Here is a 15217-nt window from a genome sequence, read left to right as displayed (position 1 = left end):
CCGCGAGATCGTGACCTGGCTGAAGTCGGACGCTTAACCGACTGCGCCACCCAGGCGCCCCCTGACTCATTTAAAAAGCAGTTTCACAAACAGGATGTACATAGCGTATTGTTACACCCATAACGTGCAGAGATGCAGCATATTCGACGAGAGCGGCGCCCCGGAGGCGGGAGGCGGGGGGCGGGGGGTGGGGGTGTGGGGGGGCACAGCCGCACTGGGGTAAGTTCTTACCAAATAACCGACTCATTACAACTTCATTAAGTTACACGGAGACCGGGGGGCCTGGGTGGCTCAGTTGGTTGAGCCTCCGACTTTGGCTCAGGTCACGACCTTTGAAAACGTTGGCTCTGGCCTATTCTAGCTTTATCAGGAATTCTTGCAAACCACAGGCTTGTCGGGTCACTTGGGAGACTGGGGAGGGGGGGAGTCAGGGATGCCTGAAGCCCAGGGAGCGGTGTCCTGCCTCAGAACCGCGTGAACAGAAATAGGCTAACATGACACATTTCCTACTTCTGAGGCAGTGACATTGTAATTCTGCCTTCCCGCTTCCTTCGATGTTACCTGGGTTCCAAATTTCTGCACTGAGGATGCATCCTTTGAGGGTCAAGGTCACTCTGCTGCTGCTGCCGCCACAAGACAGACAGCGGGGGCGGGGGGGGGGGGGGCGGTGGGTTTCCATCCAAAAGCTCCTCTTTGTGTCAACGAGTGACAGGTCCTTTACCTGCGCTGTGTTTTCCATTCAGATTCGAAAAGTTAAAGGAAAAGGAAAATGATGTGGAAAAGATGGGGGTTTGGAGCCAACGGCCAAGGAAGAATTCTTGAACTGTCTTTGGTGCAAAAAGGCGACTTTATGAAAGCCAGGGGACAGGACGGGCGGGTGGGAGAGCTGCACTGGGGTGGTGAAGAGTGGCTCCTCACATACTATGCAGTTGGGGAGGTGAAGGCCTAAGGGAAGCCTCCAGAAGGACTTTGATGTGCTAAGGAGGACTGGGAAGATGCCAGGGGCCTTGCTGTTGTCAAGCTGAGGCTGGTTTCCCTCCCTTGAGAAGTTAACACTAGGACCGCAGGGGCTTGGGGGGGGTGGGGTGGGGAAGGTTCTACGTATTTGCCTCAAGTATCTCAGGGGCCTGCAGGTTTTGACGAAATTTAATGTCACCTGCCATTTCCTTCTGGTCTCTGTTCCCACATCACTGTGGAGGGGAGGGTGATGTCTGGGCTCCAGGAAACCGCCTATAGGTTTCTGGAGCTTAGGCTTTGGGCAAAGTTGCCTTTTTCTTGTAATTTACCAAGACATATGTAAACTGATGGGGACTCCGGTTCCCCAGGGCTGTGATCTCTATCAGTTAACCCTTTGTTTGCTTTTTTTTTTCCTTTCCTTTGCCCTGGGGCATCCGTGAGTGTCTGAGGAATGTCACACATGTCCCTCCTGAGGAGGGGGCGGTGGGGTGTCAGCTTTCTTTCTGTTCCCTCATCGAAGGGAGAGGACTAGGGGACAGACAGGGCCTTGAGGAGAGACTGATTATACACTTGGGAGTTGGGGGAGGTAAACACAGGGTGAAGCGTCCAGAAGGACTTTCATATGCTAAGAAGGACTCACAGGGTCCAGGAGGCCTGGCTATTGTCAAGCTAAGGCTGTTCTCCCCTCCGGCAAAGCATTAGCATTAGGACAGCGGAGAGTTCCAGAAGGAAAATCCTCCTCTGCCCGCCCCAAGTATTTGTCAGCGGGCTGCAGGTTATAAGGCAATTTGATTTCATCTACATTTCCTTCTGCCTTTGGTCCCCACATCAGAAAATGGTTTCGTATTTATTTTCAATAAATTTGATCTCTACGCCCAAGGTGGGGCTGGAACTCACGACCCTGAGATCAAGAGCCCCACCCTTCCCGGACTGAGCCCGCCCGGAGCCGCAGAAGGAAAAGGTTTTGACGTGTTTAACTCTAAGAGGCCTGCGCGTTGGAGTTTCTCCTCCCCCCTGCTCTGCAGCCCAGCTCAGGTAGATCTCCCCTGGGGGGTGGAAGACGCAGGGGGTGGGGAGGGCGACCCCTCCAACCCTCACTCCTCCCCGCCCCTGGCTCCTGTGCTGTCACTGATTGGCCAGCAGGCCCCGAGCCTGGCCAATCGCGGGGGTCCGGTTGCCATGACTACGAGGCACGCTAACACCACCGGTGTCCGGTGTCAGGGGCTGACAGAGGAGAGGGCGCCATGGCGCAGAACCTGTATGGTCCTGGAGTGCGGATGGGCAACTGGAACGAGGACATCTACCTGGAGGAGGTACGTCCCGGGGACCCCCCTCCCCGCCCCAAGTCCAGCGTCCCGGGCTCCTTCCTCACCCCGCAGGCACCCAGTACCCCTCACCCCGCGCATCTCCGAAAGCCCAGAAAGTTCACCTGCCGCCCACTGACCCGGTCACACGTCCCGAACTCGGTGCCTCCGGGTTAGTCCAGAGCCCATCACGCTCCCTCCGTCCTTACAGACTCAGGGGCTCCAGAGGCCGCCGTCCAGGCGGGGAGGGGGCTCTACGTGGACGCACTGCCCCCTGGCACTCCCGCACCCGTCACACACTGCCTCCTAGGTGTCCCCGTGGTGTCCCTGTCACTGACACTGGCTCAGAAGAGGCCCTGGGCCATCACGTGTCCATCTAGCTGTGTGTGTGTGTATGGGGGGGGGGGGGGGTTGGGGGGGGAGGCTTTCAGCGACAATCACTGACCAACCTGCTGAGACCTCAGCCGGGGACACATGGCCTCCAAAGGTTACTCAGGACTGTCTCTGGCTGGAGTCCTCCAAGGTGATGCTGCTTTTTCTTTTCTTTCTTTCTGTTTTGTGCTTTTCTCATTTTTCTCAAACATTCTACAATGAAGCAAAAATATTTTTTTTTTTTTAAATTTTTTTTTTCAACGTTTATTTATTTTTGGGACAGAGAGAGACAGAGCATGAACGGGGGAGGGGCAGAGAAACAGGAAGACACAGAATCGGAAACAGGCTCCAGGCTCCGAGCCATCAGCCCAGAGCCTGACGCGGGGCTCGAACTCACGGACCGCGAGATCGTGACCTGGCTGAAGTCGGACGCTTAACCGACTGCGCCACCCAGGCGCCCCCAAAAATATTTTAAAAATGCTAAGAGAATTTCCACCCTTCCCCATTATGCTCACATTTCTTTTGGTCAAATTTTGCTCTTTCTACTTGATGTGCTTCTGACCTACCGGCCACCCGCATCTGTATCGTTCAGGCCTGTTGTCCTTCTGGGTCACGTTCTCTCCCTCTTTCACCAGGAGCTCATGAAGGACTTCTTGGAGAAGAGAGGTAAAGGACAGCTTCTCATACAGAGAAACAGAAGACTCAAAGAGAATCTCTTGAGACCGGTAATTTTATTTTATTTTATTAAAAATTTTTTAAAAATATAATTTATTGTCAGGTCGGCTAGCCTACAGTGCATAAAGTGTGCTCTTGGTTTTGGGGGTAGATTCCTGTGGTTCATCACTTATGTAGAAACACCCAGTGCTCATCCCAACAGGTGCCCTCCTCAAGGCCCATCCCCCATATTCCCTGCCCCGCCCCCAATCAGCCCTCAGTTTGTTTTCTGTGTTTAAGAGTCTCTTATTGGGGCGCCTGGGTGGCTTAGTTGGTTAAATGTCGGACTTCAGCTCAGGTCATGATCTCACCAATCGTGAGTTCAAGCCCTGCATCAGGCTCTGTGCTGACAGCTCGGAGCCTGGAGCCTGCTTTGGATTCTGTGTCTCCCTTCCCGTCTGCACCTCCCCCTTTTATGTTCTGTCTCTCTCTCTCTAAAATAATTAAAACATTAAAAAAAAAAAAAAAAAACGATGGTGGGGCACCTGGGTGGCTTGGTCAGTTAAGCGTCTGACTTCGGCTCAGGTCATGATCTCACCGATCGTGAGTTCGAGCCCAGCGTTGGGCTCTGTGCTGACAGCTCGGAGCCTGGAGCCTGCTTCGGATTCTGTGTCTCCCTTTCTCTCTCTGCTCCTTCCCCACTCGCACTCTGTCGCTCTCTCTCTCAAAAATAAATAAACAATTAAAAAAAAGTCTCTTACTGAGACTGATAATTTTAAACTCAAGCACTGTTTTCAAAATTCTACTGAATTAAGTGTGAGTCAGGCAAACAAACGTTCCATAAATGAATTATCATTTGGAAAATACCAGGTGGTGTTTTTTCCTTTAGATCTGGAAACCACCATGTTTAAAATTCCCTAAGATTTTAGGAACAGAGGAGAAAGCTGCCCTTAATTATGTTTACCCTCGTTTTCCGAGTGAAGAAATGAACGCATCAGTGCAGGAATATGTAAAACACCCTTTGGTTGGTGCTGAAGGCATTTCCAGTGAGTTTGAATCCATTAGTGGTGGAGTCAGCCTGAGTGGTTTTTCATCGGCTTTTTCTACCTCACTGGGGATTTGGGGGGGGGGGGGGGGACTTTGGCGACCTGGGAGGGAAAGGAAGGAAATGGAAAACTCGAGGGAGCCAGAGTGGTTATTACCCAAGTGGTCCGAGTGGTATTACCGCCAACGAAATGGGTCCTAGACAGCGAAGGAAGGAAGGGGCACGTGGCAGTGAGGTGAGTCTGAAAAACTCCCATTTCCGTTGTAGATGCAGCTTTCCGTGTCGGAGGATGGGTACGTTCACTGTGGCGACAAGGTGATGCTCGTGAACCCCGCCCACGCGGAGGTGGAGGCCCACCTGTTTCTGGGCGGGGACCTGAGCCTGTGCGCGACTCCCGATGAAATTAAAGCGCATCTGAGCGACGAGTTAGAGGTGCCGTGTGGCCTGAGCGCAGCTCAAACCAGGATCCCGGTTGGCAGAAACACTTTCACCATTTTGAGGTAGAGACGCTCCCCTCGTCCGCGCGTTTTTGCCATAAATGTGTTTGCGCGCAGAGCTTCAAGGTGCCTGGAGGCCAAGGCAGTGGGAACCTTCTCTGGGATTCCCGCCTTGCCGTCCCCCACTGAGGACGCCGTTGGGGCCCTTTTTACACACCCTTCACCTTAAACCTCAGGGCAACTGCTAATTCGTGTTTGATTATAAAGGCTTCCTTCCGAGGTATTGGATCCAGAGAACTAAATTCACACTCCGCCTGGACTGGGTTTTGCTAACAGCTTCTCGGGGTGCTCAGAGCTCATTATGGGTGTTTCTGTGGCTTTTTATCACTCTGTTGCTTTTATAGCGAAACTAGATAGCTCGGTGCAAGGGGAGTTGCTCTTTTTAATGAACTGATTACCAAAAATGTGCCTGAGGTTTTGAAAATGAGCGATTAAATCCTCAGACAGCAGATCCGTGATTACAGTAGGAAAGCCTTGCCTTCACTTTGCTCGTGAAATAAGGATAGCAATGTTTCTATTACGAAAATGTAGCCCGACCTCTTAGTCCTCAGATTTCTTTTGAATACCGGTAATTCATTCATGCTGAGACAACCAAACGCCGAGCACAAGTTCCGCGTCCCGGAGGGTTGAGGGGGAAGGCTGTGTTAGGTGTGTTCAAATCAATGTGTCACCCTGGATCTTTCTAAAGTTGTCCGCGCACCTGACCAGAATTCCTCAGGGCAGGGCAGCGTGACGTGCTCTGGGCCCACAGATAAAGGGGCGTTGTGCGTTCTGGCTGTGGCGGGACGCAGGGACAGGGTGCCGGCCGGATCTGAGGGCCAACAGAAACGGCCATCTCGAAAGTGTGGACACGCATTAGTGAGAACGTGGGTTATAAACAGAGTTGCACGCACCAGAACTAGAACGTGGCAGGGATCGTACTGCAGGGACTTGACGCAATGCTTATTCTTGACGCGCAGGGCAGACGGAAACGCCACGGGTAAAGTCCTCAGATACGGACAGGACTTCTGCCTCGCGACCACGGGAGGGTTTGAAGACAAAATGGTGAGTCGCGGCCACCGGCTGAAGGGGACAGGGGACGCTGCAGGCGTCTCTGGCTTCGTCCCGGTCTCAGCCTGGAGCTTTGCACACGCGGTGTCGGGGGTCACTTCTTGCCTCGTCGCTTTTCCAATGACGAAGCGAATACCCTCAGGCGCTAAGGAGGAAGGGAGAAAACCCTCCTTTGCTACGCAGCTGACGCAAAACCAAAATTTACACTGCTCCACCTGTAAGTTAATGATTGGATTAATCAATAATCATCTGACATCTGTCAATGTCACCAAAGCCAGCAAGGCGTATTATCTGGTAACTTTTTTTTTCCTTTTTTTTTTTAAACTTGACTTTTCTCTTTCCCCTGGGGATTAGAACCAGCTACATGTGGGTTTAACTCCAGCTGAAATGTCGATCTATGGGGTGGGGCTTTGGGTAAAGTTGTTGACCTTTCTTGAGTCTTTGTCGACTATAACGTGGGATTGTTGCACCTTGCTACATGCTTAACTGCCTCACTTGTATGAACTCACTTCGATATCCAAACAAGTCTGTGAGCTAGGGACCGTTTTACGCCCATTTTACTGATGGGGACACCGAGGCACAAGGTCAGGTGATTTTGCCCCGGGTCGCTCAGCCGTTAAGCGGGCGGACTGGGTACTCCGCACCGTCTCTCCCCGAATCACAGCTTCCATCACTGTATCGTGTAGCATTATTGCCTCTTGTGCTACCAAGAAAAATCAGCGTTGCCAGTCGAACCCCTACACCACAGATGGTCAGCTGCAGCCTGATTTGAAACGTAGAAAGTAGAGAAAATACCAAATCGTTGAAGGAGGGGAGTAAGTCACAGTTGTCCTATGCAGAGATTAACATTCCTAACATTTTGGCTTACTTTCTTTTATAGTCTGTTCTCTCCCTCCCTCCCTCCCTCCTTTGTTCCCTACCTCTCTCTCCTCCACTCTCTCCTTAACTCTCCCAACTCCTTTGTCTCCTATAAATTATCTCTTCTCCGCCTGTGCATTGATTTGCGTTTATTACCTGCCCTTCCACAGACGATAACGTTCTGTCATTTTGCAGGTAATGTTTCCTGCCCACCTGCTATGTGGCTTTTATTTTTATTTTATTTTATTTTATTTTATTTTATTTTATTTTATTTTATTTATTTATCTTTTTTGGCGACTTGGCTTTGACATGGTAGTTGTTTTACCGTATTTTTGAGTAAACGGATCAGTGTTTCCCTTTGCAATTCCTGCCCCTGCCCCAGAGATACTATAGAAAGGGAAACTTGTATCGACTTCTTGATGGCTCAAGTTGACCTTGTGCTGGGATTTCTTCTTGCTTTCTTCTTTTTTTTTTTTTAATTTTTTTTTTGAGAGAGAGAGAGAGAGAACATGTGGGTAGAGGGGGGCAGAGGGTCCGAAGCGGGCTCTGCGTTGACAGAAGAGAGCCCGACGTGGGGTTCAAGCTCACGAACCGCGAGATCATGACCTGATCCGAAGTCCGATGCTCAACTGACTGAGCCTCCCAGGTGCCCTGGAGTTTTTTCTTCTTTAATTAATGGATTTATTTTTATTTTAGAGAGAGAGAGAGAGTGGGGGAGGAGTCAGGAGAGAGAGAGAGACAGAGAGACAGAGAATCCCAAGCAGGCTCCATGCTCAGGACAGAGCCCCACGTGGGACTCGATCCCACAACCCTGGGATCATGACCTGAGCCAAAATCCAGAGCTGGAGGCTCAACCAACTGAGCCCCCCAGGCGCCCCAGGTCCTCCTTAGCCGCTTGAGATTTATTCTGATACAGGGTTCCATGCAGACGTGTGATTTCCCCCCAATGACTAAAGAGCCACATTTGTGTTATTTCTTGAATAATTACTCTTTCCTCACTGACACATGCCTTGCATAGCACCCGTGAAGTCCCCATACATCCATGAGCTCTCTCAGCTTCCTATCTGGACGCTTTGAGCTCAAGTTGTGTATTTTTGTCCAAGCGGTATACTCTACATTCGGACAGCTCTAGGGCTGTCTCTCTCTCGTCACACCTCTTCGTCTGTATCGCATTAGGAATGAACGTCTCAGTTAGATGCAGCTACTGTTGCAAGTTTCTCTGCCCCCCCCCCCCCCCCCCAGATGGGGAGAAAGATCACGCGGCGGTTTTGATCGGCCTGTAAAACTGTGCAAGTTCACGGATTTAGTAGCTCTATGACATGCACGCTCTTCTGAGATGCCCCGCCGTGTACTCATTTATTCTTCCTATCTCTCAGTGAAGTTTTGTGGTTCTCCTCAAGTGGACCTGACGCCTATCCCCGTTAAGGTTGTCTCTTGGTATCTCCCACTGGGTGTTACCATAGTTGTAACAAAAATGTGACAAAGTCATTGATGTTCATGCTCGCCTTTGATGAAGTCACTCACTCCTATCGCTTCCAGTGGTTTTCCAGTTGGTTCTCTTCTTACTCTTTTTTTAAACGTTCATTTATTATTGAGAGACAGAGAGAGACAGAGCTCGAGCAGGGGAGGGGCAGAGAGAGAGGGAGACACAGAATCTGAAGCGGGCTCCGGGCTCTGAGCTGTCAGCGCACAGCCTGACGTGGGGCTCGAACGCAAAAACCGCGAGATCATGAGCTGAGCCGTAGTCGGACGCTCAACCGACTGAGCCCCCCAGGGGCCCCCCACTTGGTTCTCTTATGACTTCTGGGCAGACAGTTGTTTCTCTTTCCAGGGATGACGACTGCCTCTCTTCCCAAATTCTCGTATTTCTGGACCTTGTCTTTGAATTAGCAAGTATTTCCGGGGCGTTCCTAAAAAAATCTGGTAATCGCGACCTTTTAGACTTGTTCCTGAGTCGTTATCATCTTTCTTTGACAAAGCGGGGTTTGTGGTTTGACGTCGGCATTGTCTGCCTGTGTGGGCCCGGCCGGCTTCCCTGCCCACATCTAGCTTGTGGTCAAGCCCACGGTTCTCCCTTTGCAGTGCTCCTGGCCCTGTCTTTTCATCCCCAGTGCTGGGACCTCCATCCAGGCCCCCCGTGGCTTGACCCCTCCGGTCTGTCCTGACTTCAGACCACAGTAGATGCGTGCTGCCAGATAGATCCTTTAGGGGCTCAGGCTTGGTAAGTGCTGCCACCACGGTGGCATTTAAGGCCCTCTGTGACATGTCCCGTGTCCACACGCGGTCAACTTGCCCGCGGGCTCCCGGCACCACACTGCTTCCTCCTCAGAGCTCTCGTGAGCCCCTGGGAGAGCACGTGTCCCCACGTGTGCCCGCCTACAGCTCTGCACGTCCCTTCTGGCCACCACGCCTCACGGGTGCTTCCCCCTCACCTCCTCTGTCACCTCTCCTGCTCGTCAGGAAACACCTTCACGATGGCAACCTGTTACTGCCTTCCCCGTAGCGCCTCACGGCACAGCTTTGCACATGAAAACCTACCGAAATCTGCAGACACGGCCTCCAGGTTCAGGGTCAAGGGGAATCAGTAAAGGACGAACAAACAACTAACGTTCTGGAGTTTTCTGCAGGATGGCGTGCTTCTTGACCCAGTTACAGGTGGCCAGAGAGCGGCCTCAATAAATCCCAAGTGTGGACATCAGCTCCACGGGGGCGTGGGCCCCCCTCCGAGGCTCACAGTAAACATAGCTGTGACAGTGACGGTTTTAAGGACACTTGGCTTCATGGAATAAGTTTCATGCATAATTATTTCTCAGAAGGAAAATAGTGGTCCAGGCCTAGGTCCTGAGAGTGAGGAGAGGGGGCGGGATCAGGAGGAGACAGAGGGTTTGGTATTCAAAGGAAGGAAAACCCCGGGCGGATCAGTCGGTTGAGTGTCCGACTTTGGCTCAGGCCACGGTCTCGCGGTCCGTGAGTTCGAGCCCCGCGTCGGGCTCTGTGCCGACGGCTCGGAGCCTGGAGCCCGCTTCGGATTCTGTGTCTCCCCCTCTCTCTGCCCCTTCCCTGCTCATGCTGTCTCTTTCTCTCTTAAAAATAAATAAACACGAACAAAATTCAAAGGAAGGAAAGGCAGTGGAGCTGATGCGGGCGGCGGGCGGCCTCAGCATTCTGAGATGGCGTCTCGAAGGCAGAGGAAAACAGAGTATTCTCAAAAGTCAGCAAGAAAGGGGTTTTCCAAAGCTGCTCTTGAACGCCCTTGACATCGGCCAGTTAGCTGTTCGTGTCCCCAGCCTTTCGAGCAGCGCGACGCAGCTCATCTGTGCGCTGTCCTTTTCAGCTGTATTTATCCAGTGACCACAGGACCCTCCAGAAGTCGTCCAAGAGATCTCTACTCCAGGAGGCGTACCTGACGGATGAGGTCTCCTACCTGAGCTGCTGGCAGGCCGCCTTCCTGGACCCCCAGCTGCGCCTGGAATACGAAGGCGCCCCCGTTCCGGTGAGCTCTGCCTGGGGGAGACCCGGGCGCTGTTCCGAGGACGCGATTTCCTCCCATCTGTACATCGGGGCTTCTCAGCGCGCCGGGGCCTGAAGTGACTTGTGTGCTCTCTCCGCCCGACCCCCGCCAGCTGTCGACACACACAGGCTGGGCGCCCGGCCCTGAGTCAGGCTGAGAGCCCCCCACCCGGGACGGTGAGGGTCATGAGCTGCTTCCTTCCAGGAAGAAAATTTCTGCAGGGCCTGGAAGCTTGGGTCCTGCGGGGCCATCCTTCCTGTTCCCACTGCTGATGTTTTCTCGGGAGCCCGGGCCCTGCGGCACTGGGGCCCCACGCACGGGCCTGACGGGAAGGCGAGTCCGCTGGGCCGGGCGCTTTGCTGCTGGCTCCTGACGCCTCCCGCGGACGCAGAGTGGGGGTTGCTGGGAGTCGCTGGGAGCGTGCGGAACCCCAGCGGGCAGGGACTCGAAGGGGTGACCAGCCGGGTGGCCTCGCGGGAGGGGGCCCCCAGCTACGGGCCACCCGCGCCCGCCCGGCCCCGTGCGCCCCTCTGCCGGGCTCTGCAGGCGGACCCGCGCTCACCAGGGTCTCTCCTCTAGCACGGAGAATGCACGCGGGGTCCCTGGCGACGCGCCCCCCGGCCCGGCTTTGCTCTCCTTGAAATCGCCCGCCGTTGCCATGATCGCAACCGTTAGCGTCTCATTTTCCTTCCCCGGGGAGCGCGGGTGAAGACGGCGGCTGCCTGACGAGGTGTGGGGAGGAGTAGGTGGCCAGTGCGTCCCCTGCGCTCGCGGGAGCAGTGCCTGGCTGCCGGCGGCTCGCGCGTGGTCGTGCCGCGGTCCCGGCTGTGCTCGTGCGAAAGCGGGGCGCCCGGCCCGTTGCTGACCCTGACCCCGCTTGGCGCCTCACCCCTGGCCGGGCTACCGTGCCCACACGGCCGGTGCCCCCGGGGTGGAGCACGTCCGCCGTGCTGTTTGCCGTGGAGCATCTCAGCGCATCTTAGCGACGGACGGGGCGGGCCAGAGCGAGGCTCACGCCGTCCTCGGTCCAGAAGCGGCAGCCGCCCGCGGTGGCCCGGAGGGGCGGGCGTTTGCTGTGCTGGGGCTCGGACCGTGCTCACGGCTCGTCCGTGTTCAGACGAGATCACAGACTGTCTTGTTTGTGCCTCGACCGTCCGGGTTGCGGAAGTGGCCTGGTCTGACGTGGGCACCCCGCGGCCGGTGACGTCGAGGGCCCTGCTGTGGGTGCCGGGCCCATCCCCCCGGGGGTCAGGGGCCGCTCGGGTCTCCCTCCACAGCGTTTAGCTTACGGCGGCCAGGAGTTTGAAATGATAACGTTATTTATTTATTTATTTTTTCTGATTCTAAACATAACATCTGCTCCCTCAAGGAGAAATCAGAGAAGCACAAGTAACACGAACATAACCAGCGAAGTTCCACCTCCCAGAGAAAGCCACTGTCATTTCTGATTTCTTTGCCCCTGCCTGCTTTTTGTTTTTATTTAATCTTTCTCCCAATAGAACATCAGGAGTATCCTTTTCTTCTCCACCTAAAAACACCCTGATTATTTCTCGCGTTGGGGGAAGGTCTGCTCCCACGTGGCTCTGGATGCCCTACGGCATTCTGCTGTGGGTGCACCTGCAACGGCGTGTAAAGTTGATCCAGTACGCTTTGGCTTCTAGGTTATTCCATCCCAATCCCTCTCTTCTTCTTTTTTTTTTTCAAATGAAATTTAAATGAATATATAGTATGTTTCCGAATTTTTGCTTTTCAGGAATCGGAGGCCTTAATGCATAATGCAAACAGCACTGTCTCTTCCTCTTTAAAGGCAAATGCAAAGATCCTCATCTATCACTGCCGCACGAATCGGGGGCTAGCAGCCCACAGGCATCTTTTCTTGAGGTACGGAAGGAACTTTGCTGCAGGGTTTCGCATCCACGATGGGCGTGGAGGTTGTGCCTCTGAGCAAGGCAGCTCGGTTTAACGAGGGTGCCCCCCCCCCCCCCCCCATGTAAGAAGTCCTTTGATGATGAAAGTCACCAAGGACTTACTTGGTGGTGTGGCAAATCTTACCGGAGCCCCTTGTGTCCCACAAGCTTTTCCCTGACAAGAGGATTTTGTTTTCAAGTTCATTTGCTGATGTCGAGAGAGACAGAGACAGCACACGTGGGGAAGGGGCAGAGAGAGAGGGAGACAGAGAATCCGAAGCAGGCCCCGCACGGCCCGCACAGAGCCTGACACGGGGCTCAAACCCAAGAACCGGGAGATCATGACCTGAGCCGAAACAAAGAGTTGGACACTGAACCACCAGGCGCCCCTTTGACAAGAGGATTTTAGCAATAATGGGACCCCAGGTGCTTCGGTGTTGCCCGAGCAGGTCAAACATCCAGCAAAGACGTATTGTAGAGGCAGCCCCGAGCAGAGGCTGTTGAAGATGATGTGGACAGCTTACCCAGGGCCGTTACCCCGTTTCCAACCCGTGTCCCTTCTCTCTTGCCCCAGTACCCATTTCGGGAAGGAAGCTGAGGTGGCCGTCCACACACATCTGGATTCACACAGAGTCGAAAAGCCGAGCAACCGTTGGATGTTGGTGACCGGGAATCCCAGGAAAGACTCGTCCACCATGTTGGACCTGCCCAAGCCACTGGCTGAGGCCCCCCCAGCCCTGGAGCAGGCCACGGACCCCGGGGCGCAGTGACTCCAGGTACGCTCTGGAAAAATGTAGCTTTGCTAGAAATCGATGATCTTGGCCATGCCCCAAGCCATTTTTCAGTAAGGCGTAGAAGTCCCTGAACACTCTATTAAAACAAAGGCTGTGTGAAGATTCTTGAATTAGTGGTGGGGGTCTGGGCCACAAAAAGAAACTGGCTCTGGGGAGATGGCTCCTAGGTGGTATTTGAAGGTGACGGATGATACTCTTTGTTGATCACTAGTTCCTGAAGAACTGTAGATCCCATGTAGCGGCAGCTTCTACGAGGACAGTGTGTTTCCTTTGAAAGCTATGTGTGTGCGATAAAGCTATCAGAACCACACGGGATCTTTGTCACCCGCCCTCCCCACCCCCAACACCGGCCCCACCAAACAACGTACTAAGAAATCAACAGTGTGGAGCTGTGAGCCGTGGCCTTCCCTTGGAAACGAATGCTTTCCCCCTTGTATTTTCATTTCTACCTCTGACTCGGGGGCAGGGGGTGGGGTGGCCAGGACCTCTACCTGCCTGGTCACGCTGTGGTGTCATGATTTTCAAACCGCAGAACCCCTTTACTCTTTGAAACGGGCACTTTAGTCATGGCGCCCATGCGATCAGCAAGTTCCTGATGAAATAAACGTGTTGCCTTCCGCGTGTTTGCTCGTCTCCTCACCCTTCGTGGAGGGTCCGTGACATGTGGGGTGTTTTAATGGGATGAAGATGCCCCCAGCCCTGTGGGTAGCGATGAGCCGGGAGGCTGTCTCCCACGTAAATCTACCAAGAGGCAGACAGGAAGCCACAGGTGGTGTAGACATGTTTTACATAGACGCTCCTTCAAGCCTATGTGGGTTGACACTCTTTAGGGAGGCCTTTGCCAGCAAGTGCTTTGGGAGCCAGGGTGGTGGTTCCCGTCTGCGGCTGTGTAGTGGATGTACCTGGAGAGCTCTGGCAATTACTGGTGCCTGGGCCCCAGCCCGGAAACGTGGATTTAATGCAGCCGAGGTTGAGACCCACTGCGTGAGGAGGAGTGGGAGGGAGCAGTGCTTCCTTGAGGTGGTCGGGGAAGGCTTTCCTCGCCGCTTCTCCGCCTGGCTGCACTTCTGGCTCCCCTGAAGATCAAGGAGGAAGCCCAGTGCCCAGCTGCCTGCCAGACCACCAAAGCACCATTTCTGGGGTGGGGCTTTAAGAAACACAGATGCTTGAGCCCACCTCCAGAGATCTTCATTTAAGTGATTTGGAGCGGAAGCAACAATCTTTTTATTTTTATCATTATTGTATTTATTTTATTTAAAAAAATGTTTTAGTGTTTATCATAATTTTTTTTAGTGTGTATTTACTTTTGAGAGAGAGAGACACACACACATAGTGTGAGCAGGGGAGGGGCAGAGAGAGAGGGAGACGCAGAATCTGAAGCGGACTCCAGGCTCCGAGCCGTCAGCACAGAGCCCAACGCGGGGCTCGAACTCACGGACCGCGAGATCACGACCTGAGCCGAAGTCGGACGCTGCACCGACTGAGCCCCCCAGGCGCCCCACTCTCATTTTGGTTTTTAAATTAACTTACTTTTTAAAAAATTTTATTTCAATCCAAGTTAGTTAGCATATAGCGCAATAATGATTTCAGGAGTAGAACTTAGTGATTCGTCACTTCCATAAAACACCCAGCGCTCATCCCAACAGGTGCCCTCCTCAGTGCCCATCACCCATCTAGCCCATCCCCCCACCACCTCCCCTGCCGCAGCCCTCAGTGTGTCCTCTGTATTGAAGTCTCTGATGATTTGCCTCCCTCTCTGTTTTTATCTTAGTTTTCCTTCCCTTACCCTGTGTTCACCTGTTGTGTTTCTTAAATTCCACATATGAGTGAAGTCATGTGATACCTATCTTTCTCTGACTTATTCAGCTTAGCGTAATACCCTCTAGTTCCAGCCACGTTGTTGTAAACGACAAGATTTCATTCTTTTTGATTGCCGAGTAGTATTTCATATAGTTATATATATACCACATCTTTTTTATCCATTTATCAGTCGATGGACATTTAGGCTCCTTCCATAATTCGGCTGTCGTCGATAGAGCTGCGGTCAACATTGGGGAGCGTGTGCCCCTCCGAATCAGCATTTTTGTAGCCTTTGGATAAATACCTAGTTGTGCCATTGCTGGGTCATAGGGTAGTTCTATTTTTAATTTTTTGAGGAACCTCCCTACTGTTTTCCAGAACGGCTGCACCAGTTTGCATTCCCACCAGCAGTGCAAAACGGATCCTCTCTCTCTGCATCCTCGCCAACATCTGTTGTTGCCCGAGTTG

General features: G+C 53.2%; 1 protein-coding gene across 2 annotated transcripts; it reads left to right on the top strand.

Moving 5' to 3' along the window:
• The first annotated feature begins 1825 nt into the window (after positions 1-1825).
• On the top strand, positions 1826-13572 carry CFAP161 (cilia and flagella associated protein 161). 2 transcript variants are annotated; one of them, XM_086711739.1, is made up of 8 exons: positions 1826-1918; positions 2179-2270; positions 3269-3358; positions 4600-4832; positions 5789-5873; positions 10072-10230; positions 12056-12129; positions 12730-13572. In XM_086711739.1, exons 2-8 carry the CDS (start codon positions 2202-2204, stop codon positions 12923-12925), a joined length of 906 nt encoding a protein of 301 aa, XP_086567865.1. In that variant the 5' UTR covers positions 1826-1918; positions 2179-2201; the 3' UTR covers positions 12926-13572. The 2 variants fall into 2 exon arrangements, with proteins under 2 accessions (XP_086567865.1, XP_086567864.1); XM_086711738.1 differs by having other exon boundaries at positions 1826-1992.
• The last annotated feature ends 1645 nt before the right edge of the window (positions 13573-15217 follow it).

Source organism: Puma concolor, chromosome B3 (genome assembly GCF_028749965.1).
Source record: "Puma concolor isolate L17-30 chromosome B3, mPumCon1.1.hap2, whole genome shotgun sequence".
In the NCBI taxonomy this organism is placed as follows: domain Eukaryota; kingdom Metazoa; phylum Chordata; class Mammalia; order Carnivora; family Felidae; genus Puma; species Puma concolor.
This window is presented reverse-complemented; position numbering and strand designations above follow the sequence as displayed.

Excerpts from the sequence above, each read along its gene's own strand:
- CFAP161 (XM_086711739.1), top strand. The coding sequence starts at position 2,202 with ATGGCGCAGAACCTGTATGGTCCTGGAGTGCGGATGGGCAACTGGAAC. Across the intron at positions 2,271-3,268 it reads AGGACATCTACCTGGAGGAG|GAGCTCATGAAGGACTTCTT; the intron begins GTACGTCCCGGG and ends CTCTTTCACCAG. Across the intron at positions 10,231-12,055 it reads ACGAAGGCGCCCCCGTTCCG|GCAAATGCAAAGATCCTCAT; the intron begins GTGAGCTCTGCC and ends TCCTCTTTAAAG.